The sequence below is a fragment of the Equus quagga genome, chromosome 14 (assembly GCF_021613505.1).
Source record: "Equus quagga isolate Etosha38 chromosome 14, UCLA_HA_Equagga_1.0, whole genome shotgun sequence".
In the NCBI taxonomy this organism is placed as follows: Eukaryota; Metazoa; Chordata; class Mammalia; order Perissodactyla; family Equidae; genus Equus; species Equus quagga.
The window spans coordinates 88,931,930-88,947,253 of record NC_060280.1 but is presented as its reverse complement, the minus strand read 5'-3'; the positions used below and the strand labels follow the sequence as shown (position 1 = coordinate 88,947,253).

Here is a 15,324-nt window from a genome sequence, read left to right as displayed (position 1 = left end):
TTTGCAGGTTCCATATTGGCAAACTCGCCTCCTCGGTACAATTTATTTGTAACCCCCAAATCAACCCTCGGGGGCTTTTGTGGTCATTGGCGGACAAGCGCAGAGTGGCCAAAAATTGAGCCACCCACGTGCAGGTTCCCACTGAGGTCCAGCACAGCCACGCTCTGCCTTCTTGTTTCAGCTCTCGTAGCTAAAACAAGTGTCTTTTAAACGGTCTCTTTAGTACCAAATTTTTCACATTTTTGTGCTTTTTATTGGTGATTTCACGACTTTAAGTGGCCCCCACGCATAGTGCTGAAGTGCTATCTAGCGTTTCTAAGAGCAAGAAGGCTGTGATGTGTCTTCCAGAGAAAATACAGCTCCTCGATAAGCTTCACTCAGGCGAGAGTCACAGCGCCTTTGGCTGTGAGTTTGACACTAACGAATTGACTATATATAAGGTCTCTTTAAACAGAAATACACATAAAACAAGGGTGCATGTTGTTCAGTTGACAAAAATGTTGTGACTAGAGGTTTGCAGGAATTTGACCCTGCAATAATTCAATGCAGCGATTCTGTATTCGCTAATTCATTGTTCGCAGGGTCTTTACAGAACGTAACTACTGCGAATAAAGAGAATCTAACTGTACATATATACCCAACAGAAATATGAACAAGCATTCACGAAAGACACGTGTCTAAGTGTTTATATCAGCACTGTTGGCGTCAGCCACAAACTTCACCGACTCAAATGCCCAGAAACAGCAGAAAGAGTGTATCATGGCAGATTCACACAATGGAATGCCATAAAGCAATGGAAACAGGCAAGCCACCACAAAACAATAACATGAAGGAATCTTACAAACATTGAATCGAGCAAAAGAAGCCGGGTACCAAAATCTACGCACTTAAAGACTTCATTAAGTTAGAAAGCAGGCCAAGGGGCCAGCCTGGTGGCGTAGTGGTTAAGTTCACGTGCTCCGCTTCGGCAGCCCAGGGTTCACGGGTCCAGATCCCAGGCACAGACCTATACCCCGCTCATCAAGCCACGCTGTGGCAGCATCCCATATACAAAGTAGAGAAAGATCAGCACGGATGTTAGCTCAGGGGCCATCTTCCTCAAGCAAAAAGAGGAAGATTGGTTGGGACCGGCCCGGTGGCATAGTGGTTAAGTTTGCATGCTCCACTCAGTGGCCTGGGTTTCATGGGTTCGGATCCTGGGTGCAGACTTACATACCGCTCATCAAGCCATGCTGTGGCAGCATCCGACATACAAAATAGAGGAACCTTGGCACAGATGTTAGCTCAGGGCCAATCATCCTCACCAAAAAGAAAAAAAAAAAAGGCAGGCAAAACCTACTTAATGAGAGACATCAGCTTAGCAGTTACTCTTGGGGGTGAGTGGCACCTGGAAGGAGCAGGAGGGGACCTCTGGATTCTTGCAAAGTCCTGTTTCTCAACCTGGTGCTGGTAACACCACGTCACTTTCAGACAGTTTACCAAGCTGGACCTTTATGATTGGTGCACTTCTCTGCAGACATGTTTTACACCAAGAAGAAAGTTTACTTAAAAATACAAATTAAGGTATCCATGATAAAACATAAGTCCATCTCTGATGCGCAGCCAGTAAAAATGATAAAACTTTCCAAGAGAAAAGCTAGAAAACACAAACCAAGCAAAACAGAGTCTTTTTTTTCTCCCCAAAGCCCCAGTACATAGCTGTATATCCTAGTCGTAAGTCCTTCTAGTTCTTCTATGTGGGACGCCGCCACAGCATGGCTTGATGAGCGGTGTGTAGGTCCATGCCCGGGATCCGAATCAGCGAAGCCTGGGCTGCTGGAGCAGAGCACACGCCCTTAACTACTACACCACTGGGCCGGCCCCGAAGAGTCTTTTGCAATAAGCCAGGCGTCCTCTGTCAGTTGGGCCACCTCAGCCCCCATGGTATTTCATTCACACATGAGAAAGGCACGAATTCGTGTTCACACATACACATACACAGCTTTGCATCCCTCAGAAGAGATGGTGCTAGCCTTCCAGCCTGGGCCTGCCTTTCGTTTTTTGCTTGGTTCCAGCAAGTTTTTGGAAACGGTGTTAAAACATATCTCCCTCTTTTCTCCCTAGCAGTCTCTCGGCGCCCTCTCTCCCATCATCTCTGCTTTCCCACCTGATTCAGGATTCCAGGAGGAGGCTGGGAAGGAGACAGTAGGTCTGGTTGAGGACCTTAGACAGCGGGCAATGAGAGGGATGCTCCCTCTGCCCCCAAATGTTTGTCCAGCTGTGCCTCTGGCTGCCACCAAGTTGCCTCAGGCCTTGTCAGCTTCTGAGATAATTCTGTGTTCACACCTTTATCCTCTCCCCTCCAGTCTATCTTCCATGTCACAGCCAGAGGATCTGTCCCTCACACACATCCAACCATGTCTCCTTCCTGCCTCGAAAACCTTGTTTAAACAACAACAAAACAAACAACCCAATTTAAAAATGGACAAACCACCTGACTAGACATTTCTCCAAAGAAGATATACAAATGGCCAATAAACACGTGAAAAGATGCTCAACATCACTAAGCCTTAACGAAACACAAATCAAAGCCACAAAGAGAGATCACCTCCCACCCATTAGGATGGGCTGGAATCAAAAAGTCAGATAATAACAAGTGTTGGCAAGGATGTGGTGAAATTAGAACCCTTGAGCCCTGCTGGTAGGAATGTAAAATGGTAAAACAGTATGGCGGGTCCTCAAAAAATTAAACGCATTATTATCGTATGATCCAGCAGTCCCACTTCTGGGTGTATATTCAAAAGAGTTGAAAACAGGGTCTCAAAGAGATATTTGCATACCTATGTTCACAGCAGCATATTCACAATAGTCAAAGGGTGGAAGCAACTCAAGTGTCTATTGATGGAGGAATGATTAAACAAAACATAGTATATCTATACAATGGAATACTATTCAGCCCTAAACAGGAATGAAATTCTGACACATGTTACAACATGGATGGACATTAAGGACATTATGCTCAGTGAAAGAAGCCAGATACAAAGGGACAAATGCTGTCTGATTCCACTTATGTGAGGTCCCCAGTGGAGCCACATCCACAGAGACAGGAAGGAGAAGATGGGGCCAGGGGCTGGGGGGGGGGGAATTGGTGTTTAATGGGGACAGAGCTTCAGTTTGGGAAGATGAGAAAGTTCTGGAGATGGATGGTGGGGATGCACAACCATGTGAATGTATTAATGCTGCTGAACGGGACACTTAAAAATAGTTAAGATGGTAAATTTTGTTATGTGTATTTTGCCACAATTAAAAATAAAAAAATTTTAAAACCCTTCTATTTAAACACAAACACATTTACACACACACACCCTTCTGTGTCTCCCTATTGCCAGTTTAATAAATTATAAAATCCTCAACCCACCTTTCAAGGTCCTCACAGTCAGATCACAACCTACTCTCCAAGCTCACCTGCTTGCTTTCTTTCTTTTCTTTTTGTGAGGAAGACTGGCCCCAAGCTAACATCTGTTGCCCATCTTTCTCTACTTGTACATGGGATGCCTGCCACAGCATGGCTTGATAAGCAGTGCATAGGTCTGCGCCCAAGATCCGAGCCACGAACCCTGGGCCACCGAAGCGGAGTGCGTGAACTTAACCGCTGCGCCACCAGGCCGGCCCCCAATCTTCCTCTGTTTTATATGGAACGCTGCCACGGCATGGTTTGATGAGTGGTGCTAGGTCTCCACCCAGGATCCAAACCTGCGAACCCTGGGCCGCCAAAGTGGAGCACACGTCCTTAACCACTACACCACCAGGCTGGCCCCTCACCTCCTTTCTTACCTCCCCGTGTGCACCATCCCCATTCCACCTGATTCTTGTTTCCAGGACCCACCGTGTGCTGTCAGGTCTTGCCAGCTTGGCCAACGACCTTCCTCTGCATGGAATGCCCACCCTCTAATCTTCACTCACTCATCCTTCAAGGCCCAACTCAAATGCCCCCTCCTCCAGGAAGCCCATCCGACTCTTGACATTCCGCTATGTGCCTGCTATGTCTGTCTCCCTGACGGCTGGGTCTCACCTCTCCAGGTGTTTTTCTTGGGAAGAACTAAGACTCCCTCAGGACCTAAAAGGTGAGGAGCTATTTGCCACTTCTTTCCATGGCTTCAGCTGACTGTGCTTTGGGTTTCTTTCTTGTCACGCTGTGACTCCCTGGCTTCTCACCTGCCAGGTGGGGCTGCGATGCCAGCTGCCCAGATTGTTGGAACTGTGTGTAACCTAAGAAGGAACAGGCACTGGGAGCCTGCTGAGGCGTCCAGAAGCAACACAAATAGGCTTCTGCAGGCAGACCTCCTGGGATCTATTCTGCCTCCGCTCTGCTCTTTGCGGTTTCTCTTGGTTTGTAGCTGAACTCTAGATGGATGCGGCTGTGGACAGACCAGGCTTCCACTGGGCGTGAGGACGCGTCAATGTTCTCGGACAAGAGTCCCCAAAAAATGGGAACAAAGTCTCCCGCTGTTGTCCCAACGCCTTCTCCCCAGTACAGCGAGACTCAACTTGAGAGAAGTTCAATCGTCCATCCCACCCCGGGAGAGCTCAAACTGTCCCCCAGCTTTCGGTGTCTGTATAAGGCTCGAAGCACCGAAGATCCACAATGACTGCTCTCTAAATCAGCACAGTTGCGCATCGCTTAACGACGGAGACGCGATCTGAGAAATGCGTCGTTAGGCGACATCATCATTGTGCTAACATCATAGTGCGTACTGACACGAATTTAGATGGTACAGCCTACTACACACCGAGGTTATATGGTGCGAATCTCCTGGGACAACCATCATATATGCGGTCCGTCGTTGACTAAAACGCTGTTATGCGGCGCGTGACTGTACACGAACGCGTGAGTAACAGAAAACAGCGGGTTACTGCCTCCCAGGCACCGACACTGAATTCTGGAGACACAAAGCCATTGCCCACACCAGCTGCTGGGCTCTCAGGAAACCCGCTCATGCCCACATGTGGGACCCATAGGGGCAGAGACACTGTGCGGACACACGCACAGATGTGCCTATGGCACACACATGTCCCTGTGCCCAGCTTGGCCAAGGCCAGGTACACGGTCCCTAATGTGAGGGATGCGACCTCATGGATGTGAGTTGCAAAAGAGCAAATTTGGATCCAGTCTTTATTTAAAATGTTGATATTTTGTTTATCATCCATTTTTAGCATTAATTTTGATTTTCTTAAAATGTTGCATTAAAATAATATTGATCTTGGTTGCTGAGGTTTTCTGGCGTGCCCTGCAATTTTGCACCCCAAGCAAGCACCTCGTGGCCTCTCCCGGGGCGGGGCCCTGACGCGCACACAGTCTCTGCACAAACCCCATCCCACCACTAGGTGTCGCTCCAGCTCCTCCCTCTCGGGCCCGGCCCAGCCCCGCTCTTCTCGGGAAGAAAATGTCCAATTCGCTACCATCTGGGAGGCCTCAAGATTTCCTCTTATTTCCCTCCTCCTGGGACATTTACATTTTCTAGAGGAGCCCGGGAGAACAGCGTCTTAACCCCAAACATCGGTGCCCCATAATGGTGGAATTTTAGCCACAGACGAAGAAGAACGTTTTGCTGATGTCTCAGACCCGGGAGCCATGGTTGACTTGAAGCGGGTGTGGGATGGTCCGAGGGGACCAAGGGGAGGTTGTTCCCTCGAGCCTCCTTTGGCGTAAGAGTCCCACAGTTTGAGAAAGAAAGACTCTGTGGGAAGAGGAGGGGGATTCGTTCATTCATTCAACAGAGATTTATTGAACAGCAACAAATGAATAAACAAACCGTGGAAATGCACTGATGATGGTTATGAAGAAAAATAACAGCTAAAAAAAGGGTTGGGGTTAGGGTTAGCTGTTATGGGTTAACAGGTTATGAAGAAAAATAAGAGCTCAGAGAGTGGCAGTGGGGAGGTTATTTTACTTGGCTGGTTAGGGTGGGCCTCATGGAGGAGGTGACATTTAAGAAGAAGGAAAGAGATGGAGTCAAGTATTTACCTGGGGGAACAGTGTCCCAGGCAGCGGGAATGGCAAGTGCAAAGGCCCTGAGGCAGGCAATACACACTGGACTACATGTCCCCTCCCATCCTGAGCGGACCCCAAGAAAGAGGTGACTCCAAACTCAGATAGTGCCAAAGACAAAGCTAGATCTTAGAAAGAACTTCCCAGTAGTCAGGAAGGGGGCATCTTTCCCACAGGGAAGATGCTGGGGCTTGGACCAGGCAAGCTCTCCAGTAGCTCCAGGAGATTCAGGGGCCAGACTCGGAACATCTGGGACAGACCCTGGATGGATGGATGACTCCTCTGACCGGTGCTACTCCCCCCTGTTCTCAGGGTCACATCTAAACTCCTACCCACAGCCCACAATTTCCCACGTGGTCTGGCCCCTCCTAGCTTCCCTGGTCTCATCTCCCCCCAACCTCCCCTTGGCTCACTCCTCTCCAGCACACCAGTCTCCCTGCTGCTCCTCAAACACACCCAGCTCGCTCCTACCTCAGGGCCTTTGCACTTGCTATTCCCGATTTGAATGCTCTTCCCCTGGATACCCAGAAGGCTCCGTCTCTCACCTCCTTCACGTGTCACCTCAAACACCACCTCCCAGAGACATCATCCCTGACCACCTTTGCTAAAAGAGGCCCCACCCCACCACCATCACTCTTTAATCCCCTTTATCCTATTTATTATTCTTCATGCCACTTGCACTGTAGTATACATTTATTTCGTTGTTGATACTGTACTAAATATTTATTCGGTCCTTGCCTGTTTCTCTTCCCAGAACGTCAGCTTCAGGAGAGGAGGGATTTGATGACAGTTCCTGGCTGGATCCCTAGTGCTTAACCGTATCTGTTGATTGACTGCACGAATGAATGATTTCTAGAAAGGACCCCGGATGGAGCCCCGGACTCAGCAGGGACGGAGGAGGCAGCTCTGGGAGGCAATGGCGGGGGCGGAGAAGGGGCAGAGCATCCATTCTCCAGACCTCTCCCTTCCCAAGACCCCGGGGGCTGAGACCGGTTTACGACGCTGTCGTGCCCGTGGTGGCCGCCTGGAGGCGCTGCAGCCCGAGGCAGGACCCCACCAGCCCCGCCCCAAATGACTTAGCTCCGCCCCCGCTTTTTAGCCCCGCCCCCTGAGACCTCTGTTAGCCCCGCCCCCAGGCCACTCCCTCCCCGCGCTGGAGTCTGTAGGACCCGCGCCTCAGCAGCACCTGTCACATCCCCCTCCCACGCCCTCAGCCAGTCTTGGCGACAGGACAGGAAATCTAGAGTTCCCAGGGACTGGCAGGGGTCGGGGAAAATCCCCAGGTCGGGGTTCCAAGGATCCTTCTCGGAGCCAAATTCAACTCCGCTCTCTCAAGTGTGTGCCTCTTTTGGTCTCTGTCTCTCTCAGTGTCTCTCTACTTCTCTCCGGCTCACAGATCCATGGAGCACCTGCTGTGTGCAGCCTAATGCTAGCCTGATGAACCAGCCAGGACGCAGGTTCTGGGATGGGGAGACGCATGAGCAAAGGAAGGGACCCCCCACTCTCTCCTTGTGACCTGGAAATACTTCCATCTAGAGCCGACCTCCGTCTCTCCCAACACCCCCCTCGGCTGGGTACAAGGGCCTGATTCTTTCGTCTCTTGACCAGGAAAGAAAAGGTGCCAGAACTGTTTTTCCTCTGAGCTTCTACCTGAAAACCCCTCCCAGTGTCTACACAGGCACTGTCCACACCCATGGAGTGGATTATTTAACAGGCGGGTAAACGTGTGGGCTCAGGAGCTGGACTGCCTCGATTCAGTCCTAGCTCTGCCACCCCCGAGCTGTCAGAGCTTGAGCGAGTGACGTGACTTTTCTGTGCCTCAGTTTCTCCATCTGTAGAATGAGAGTAGCGATGGAACCCACTAGAAGGGTGCCGCGAGGGCTAAATGCTAATGCTTCATTCATTCTGTGTGCTTGAAACAGGGCTCAGTGCAGAAGAAGCACTTAACCGTTAGCTGTTATTATCATTCATATTTTATTTTTTCCCCTTTCAGCTTCCCTCTGAGCTTGTAGCGGTCGGAGAACTTGTGGGCGCTCCCATCCCCAAGATGGAGGAGGAAAGAGGTTTGCCAATCGCTGAAGAAAGCTTGGACCCCCACATTTTGCAAGGCCCCCCGAAGCCTGCCCAAGAGATAGGGTACCACGGAGAAAGAGATCTGCTTCTGTGAAAGCATGAATGGAGTGTGTGTGGCACCAACACACACACACACAGATGCATGGGTGTACACGTTTGCACACCCAGCCCTCGCCCTTCACACCCCCTTTTGAGAGTGATTTACTCAAAGGCACACAACGGCACATGGTCGCCCCAAAGCGCTCACACAGCCACACACCTGGTCACACACATTTTGTACAACACCCAGGCAGATGGACAGAGTCCTAGGGACACTGTCATCCACAGTTCTTTACACACAGCTAGGGCTGCCCAAAGACTGCCAGGATTAACACAGTCCTCACTCGCTGTCACATCGCTAGTCACACACAGACACACGACTCTCGGCCACGGGCTCACAAGCCTCACACTGTCACACCAACCCTCAGGCACAGCCTCCCACTGTCACACAGATTCTCCCTCACATAGAGACACCCTCTGCCGATCACACCCCAACTCATGCACAGTTGGACACACCCGCACAGCCACACACACACTCACAAACTCTCAGTCACACCCAGCCATGACACAAAGACACACACGTTTACCCAGCACCCCGTACCCGTCCCCATCAGTCACTCACACGTGAGTCCCGCCCCCTTCCCCACACTGGGGGTGCAGGCGAGGAGTGGGGGGCTGCAGAAACCGGGCACCTCCTGCCACAATGGGGGAGTGAAAGGTAAGCGACACCCCAAGGCCCCGTGAAGTCGAGCCCCCCCCCCCCCGCAACCCCACTCAGCTCCAGCGAGATGGCGGGTGTGGGCTCCGGGTCATCGAGGGGCTGGGAACCCCGAAGGTGGGGTCAGGTGGGCCCCCAAACCATCCCAGCTTGAGGCTGGATTTGAAGCCCCCTCCTCTTCTCCCACAAGCCCGGGTGGACGTCCCAGCCCCTCCCCCGCTGCGACCCCCGCCCCTTGCAACCCGGGGGGGATGGCTCGTGGAGCCCCAAGCCCCGTGTCTCCGGGAGCCCTGTGCGCCCGCACCTGCCCGCCAGGCCCCTACCTGTCCGGCGAGGCCTGAGCACAGCAGCAGCAGCAGCAGCGGCGGCGGCGGCGGCGGGACCGTGAGCGGCCACATGACGCGCCCCCGGCCCGGCGTCCCGTCCCCCCGCCCGCCCTAGCGGCGCCTCGGCGCGGGGCCCGCCACCATGCGCCACCCCGCCCGCCCGGCCCGGGCGACCCTCGGCCGCCGCCTCCCCGCCGCGCCGGGGCCGGGATTCCGCCCACCCCGCCCCCCGCGCTCGCTCCCAGCCTTTGTCGCGGGCTCCGCCCCCGCCCCGCCCCCAGCTCGTCTTCGGGCGCCGCCGGAGCGGGGGTCTGGGGGCGGGGATGGGGGAGCTGGCACCGGGGAGGAGGGCAGCTGAGGACAAGACTTGGCAGCCCCACCCCCCCACGGCGGCGATGGGGGCGGGTCACCGATATGGGGGAGGGGGTTCCGTCGCGTGTTTGTGAATTGCACCCTCGTTGAAGATGGGAGCAGGAGGAAGCTCAAGGGGCGGGGGGAGCAGGAGGAAGGAAGGCCTGGAAGCAAAGAAGAGAAATTAAGAGGCCCCCTCCTTAAAGAACTCAAGAATCAACAGGGAAACTGAGGCAGAGCCTGTGAAATTGGATGTTGGGGGAAGGGGGTCATTGCCGGGACAAGGAGGGTGGGGCAGAGATGGAGAGGGGGGGATGAGAGACCAAAACAGGGGGCAGGGGACCCATAGACAGGAGGCCGATGGGAATGGCCAACTGGGTGGGCCTGGCCCCCAAAGGAGCATCCTGTTTTCACGTCCCCCCCCCCCCCCCCCCCCCCCCCCCCGGTTCCCCAGGGGCCCTCCAGCTCAAAGTCTCCCCTCCCGGCCACACCTGGAACAGGCTAGCAAGGGCCCAAGGTGAGACCAGATCCCAGAGAATCAAAATATTAACGCCACCTCCACGTGCATGCATTTGCATGTGAAGGGCGTCCTTGTCTGGCCTCCAGCCTTTCTCTGTCTCTCCTCGTCCTCTCCCCATATCCCCACCTCAGTGGTCTACCCGCCCTCCCCCGCCCCCCCAGCAAGCAAGTTAGATTACAAAGGAATTGGCCATAAGATATGGAGGTGGGGAGACCTGGCATTTTTCTGACCCTACTGTGTGCCAGGCAGAGAACACCCCATGATGCTTTTGTCAAAGCAATGAAGAAGAGCTTGGTGTCCAATACACCTGGGGTCAACCCTGGTTCTGTCACTTCTAGGCCATGTGACTTTGGGCAAAGAAGTTTCCTTCTCTTAGGAGACCTGTTTCCTCACAGAACTGTTGGGAGACTTCTGTGACTCTCCAGTAAATAGAGCACCCAGCCAGCGCTCAGTCCCCAGAGGGCATTACCACCAGGAAGCGTGGGGTCAAGGACACTGGCCATGGGACTTGGGACACAAAACAGTCTGAGCCAGAGAAAGCCCCTCTCATCTATCCCTCTGCCTCCTCATCCCACATAGGAGACAGTCCTTTGTAGACTCCTCAGGCCAAGCCTGCAGCAGGCACGGGGGATGAGAGGGATGTGGGCTGGTGGAACCTGCAAGCTCTTGATCAAGAGTGGTCAACACTGGAGTGGGGGCGGGGGGCCACTGCTTGTCCCTTTCCTACAGAGTGGTGCCCTTGTTAGTGCTAGTGTTCAGGACTATGAACAATGTTCTCGTTGCACTCTGTCCAGTGTGATGGTCATTGTCATGGTCAAGCTATGGCCTGTGATGTGTGCTTGGCATTGGCCAACATGCTCTTAGGTCCATTCCCCACCCTCCCCTTCTCTGCTCTGTGTCAGGGGAGATGGCCCCTGAAAACTACATTTCCCAGCCTCCTTTGACCCTCTACAAACTACATTTCCCAGCCTCCCTTGCATCTGGCTAGGCTTGGCCAATGGGAGGCCTAGAGGGAGATTGGAGGGGGACAGAAAAGAAGAAGCCAGAGTACTTCTCCCTCTCTCTCCAGTTTGGGTGTCTCTGGGGGTGGCTGTTGTGTCTCCTCTGTGGTCTCAGACCCACTGGGAATCTCCGCCATGGTTCAGCTCCAGCCAGGTGGCTGCGGCCCTTGGACTCTGGTGACCACCTCCTTCTTTTGCTGCTTCAGCCTTTGGGGAGATGGTGGCTTGCCACTTTAGAGTGAATTCGCCTTCTCCCATTTACTCTTTTTTTTTTTTTTTTTTTGGTGAGGAAGATTGGCCCTGAGCTAACATCTGTTGCCAATCTTACTCTTTTTTTTTTTCCTCCCAAAAACCCAGTACTTAGTTGTATATCCTAGTTGTAAGTCCTTGTGGGATGCTGCCACAGCGTGGCTTGATGAGCGGTGTGGAGGTCTGCACCCAGGATCCAAACCAGAGAACCCGGGGCCACTGAAGCAGAGTGTGCAAACTTTACCACTTTGCCACTGGGCTGGCCCTCCATTTACTCTTAAAGCTTAAGAGTGACTAAATCCCCATATTAAATTCTGGCAAACTGTTGTGCTGGACCCTGGCCAATACATTCACTGCTGTGGTCATGACCACAGCCACGGTCAGTGGCAATCTCAGTCCTGATCGTGCTGTGGTCAGTGTCCTCCTGAACTGTGATCTGTGCTGTCATCAGCATCCTGGTTGAACTGGGGTCAGCATTGTGGTCAGTATTGTGGTCTCCACTGGTCATTCCTGGTTGTGTGGTGGTCAGAGTCACAATTGCTGTCCTGGTCATGCTGTGGCCATTGTTCTGCCCTTGCTTTGGACAGTGACCTGGCCACACTATGGTCAAAATTATGAGCTGGTCATACCGTAGGTAGGGTCATTCTCAGTGTCCTAGTTATATTGTTGACAGCTGCATGGTCAGTGATGAGCACAGCGTCTGCTGTCCTCTGTGGCTAGTGTACTGGTCAGAATTGTGGACCATCATTGAAGAAAGTTAGCTTCTCAAGGACCTTGTGCAGCCAAACTGATGGGCCGGGTGGCTCAGGGTCTACCACTGAGTGAAGTCTGCTCTCCACAATGTGCAGAGGCAGGGAGGAGGGGCACTGGATCCCCACCCACTCCCAACTCCCATTGGCTTTTCCTAACTGGTGCTTGGGCAGCCATTGGCTTTACTCTTTTGTGACCCCTGCTTGTGTCCAGTGAGAGGAAGAAACAGTCCAGGCCTTTGTTTTCCCATACTCATACTCTCCACAGGGCCCAACACCAAAACGATGATCAAGAAGAATGTAATGAGTGAACAAATCTACACCATGCATGTCTACACATGCCTTTGCTCTTGCTGATTCCTCTCTATATTATTCAGGGCTCCTTTGGTAGCAGGCGGCAGAAAGGCAACTTGAAGTGTTTTAAGCAAAAAATAATATATCTATTAGTTCACATAACAGAAAAAAAATCCAGGCGTAATGGAATTCAGGCATGGTTGGATCCAGGGGATTTTGTTACATCATGAGGATTCTGTCTCTCTCCATTTCTCATCTTCACTATTCTCTGCAAAGGATTCCCATTTAGCCAAGAGGTGACAAAAATAGTTCCCTGAAGCTCTGCCTTCCAAGCTCAGCAACTTCAGCAGAAAGAGCTTGAAAAATAATGACTCTCATTGGTCCATCCCAAGTCATGTGCCCATCCCTGAGCCAACCATGGGTTCAGAGGAAGTGATTATGTGGCATGGCTGGAACTCACTCATAGATCACTCCCCTGGAGTCAGAGTGGAGTTAGCCCCATCTAACCTACATTGGATAAAAAACAAAGCAGAGGCGGCAGATATGGAAATCTCACCATTTAAAGAGGGAAAGAATGCTGTGCAAGCAAAACCAAAAGATGGTGGGTTGAGTCTCAGCACCCTCCCAGCCTCCTCCTGTGCATTCCTACAGTGCAGAGGCGGCAAAGCCAAAAACTATGGTTTCCAGACTCCCTTGCAGCTAGACTTGTGTATCCAGTTAGGCTCTATCAATTGGAAGCAAGAGACGTGGGTGGGAGAAGTGGGAGGAGGTCATCTTTCCGGCAAACACAGTTGTGGAGGCGTTGGACTTTCCTCCAGTGATGTTACCGTCTCAGTCAGCAATGTCACCAGTGTCATCAGGCTTTTTTGAGATGTAGTTGCAAGTGACAATGAGGGTGTCTTCCAAATCTCTAAGTTGCAATGATGGTGACATATTCTTTAAAAAAGAAAAAGGTTTTATTGAGGGGCTAGCCCCGTGGCCGAGTGGTTAAGTTCGTGCGCTCCGCTGCAGGCGGCCCAGTGTTTCATTGGTTCGAGTCCTAGGCGCGGACATGGCACTGCTCGTCAGACCACGCTGAGGCAGCGTCCCACATACCACAACTAGAAGAACCCACAACGAGAAATATACAACTATGTACTGGGGGGGGCTTTGGGGAGAAAAAGGAAAAAATAAAATCTTAAAAAAAAAAAAGAAAAAGGTTTTATTGAGGTATAATTCACATACCATACAATTCACCCTTTAAAGTGTACAATTCAATGGTTTTTGGTATATTACATTATTAACTTTTTAAGTTGTAGTAAAATATATATAACATAACATTTGCAGTTTTAACCGTTTCAAGTGTACAATTCAGTGGCATTGATTACTTCTGCAGTGTTGTGCAACCTTCAACACGGTCTGTTCCAGAGCTTTTTCATCTCCCCAAACAGAAACTCTGTAACTGTTAAGCAATAATTCCCCATTCTGCCCACCCCCAGCCCCTGGAACCTCTAATCTGCTTTCTGTCTCTGTAAATTTGCCTATTCTAGAGAGTTTATATGCGTGGAATGTTACAACATTTGTCCTTTTGTATCTGGCTTCTTTCACTTAGTTTTGTTTTGTTTTGGTTTGGTTTTTAGTGCTTTTTGGTGAGGAAGATTGGCCCTGAGCTAACATCTGTTGCCAATCTTCCTCTTTTTTTTTTCCTCCCCAAAGCCCCAGCACATAGTTGTATATTCTAGTTGTAGGTCATTCTAGTTCTTCTATGTAGGACGCCACCTCAGCATGGCTTGCTGAGCGGTAGTAGGTCCGCGCCCAGGATCTGAACTGGTGAAACCCCGGGCTGCTGAAGCAGAGCACACAAACTTAACCACTTGGCCATGGGGCTGGCCCCCAATTCACTTAGTTTTTGAGGTTCACTCATGGTGTAGCATGTATCAGAACTTCATTCCTTTTTATGGCTGAATAATATTCCATTGTATGGATGGACCACATTTTGCATATCCATTATGGTGATGTGTTCTTGAAGTCAGTGGTTCCCAGTGGGTTATTCCCCACCTTCCTGTGAATAATAGAAGCAGAAGCTTCTGGGTGGGCCAATTCAGAAGTGAGGTTCTATAGAAAGCCATCCTGTAGGCGTTGCCTAGAGTGCCATCCTCCTGCCTCCTAACAGTTTTGTAAGTGCCAAGCTTCCTGGTTTGGGTCCTTATTCCCAATAGCTAAACCCTGATTGCCGTGTGCTTGGCATATTCATTCCCTTTGCCCATCTGGAGAGAGCCTCATCTGTTCACGAAGCCCTTATACCCCTTATACAACAACCTTGTGATGTAGGAAATATCATCCTCAATTTAAGAACAAAAAGTCTGAGGCTCAGAGAGGTTAAGTAACTTGACCAAGGCCACCCAGCTATAAACGTCAGACCCGGTATTCAAACCCGGTTCTATCTGATTCAAAGCCAACCTGTCGACCTCTGGAGCATTATATTGGCTTATTTGTTGTTCGTCTTTCCTTTCCCATCAAATTCATGTAGGCAACTAAGTGTCAGTCCTGCTGGGGACCCCTGGGAGAGAGCCTAGAAGCTGCCCCTCCCAGTTTTCCCACCTGAGGGTGAGGGAGGTGGGTGTTCATGCTCCAGGTCCTATATGTCACGGGGGGAGAGCTGCTCCGACATCATCACCTTCGTCCCCTTTTTTACATGGAGGCGTTGAAGCTCAGAGAGCTCAAGACACTTGACCAAGGCCACAGAGAGGGTTTAGAGCAGACACGAGGTTCTTGGTGCTGTGGGTGCAGGGGACACCTGGGCCAGGTCCTCTGGTGTTCCCATGGCATCGAGAAGGCCGGGCCCCACCCAGGTGGGCCAAGCATCACCCTCTGCAGCCCCGCATCTCCACGCTGAGCATCCCAGTGCCCCTCAGACCGAGGGTCCCAGTGCCGCCCCTCCCGATGCTCACACAGAGTGGAGCACAGCCCCTTCCAGGTCCCGCAAGAGGCTCCTGA

General features: G+C 51.7%; 1 protein-coding gene across 1 annotated transcript in view; it reads right to left on the bottom strand.

The window, feature by feature from the left end:
- Positions 1-9,339, bottom strand: part of OLFM2 (olfactomedin 2) — a 59,072-nt gene extending 49,733 nt beyond the window's left edge. The window contains exon 1 of the mRNA XM_046638537.1: positions 9,182-9,339. Coding sequence (XP_046494493.1) covers positions 9,182-9,256 — 75 coding nt within the window. The 5' untranslated portion in view covers positions 9,257-9,339. The remainder of the gene's footprint in view (positions 1-9,181) is intronic.
- Between the last annotated feature and the right edge of the window lie 5,985 nt (positions 9,340-15,324).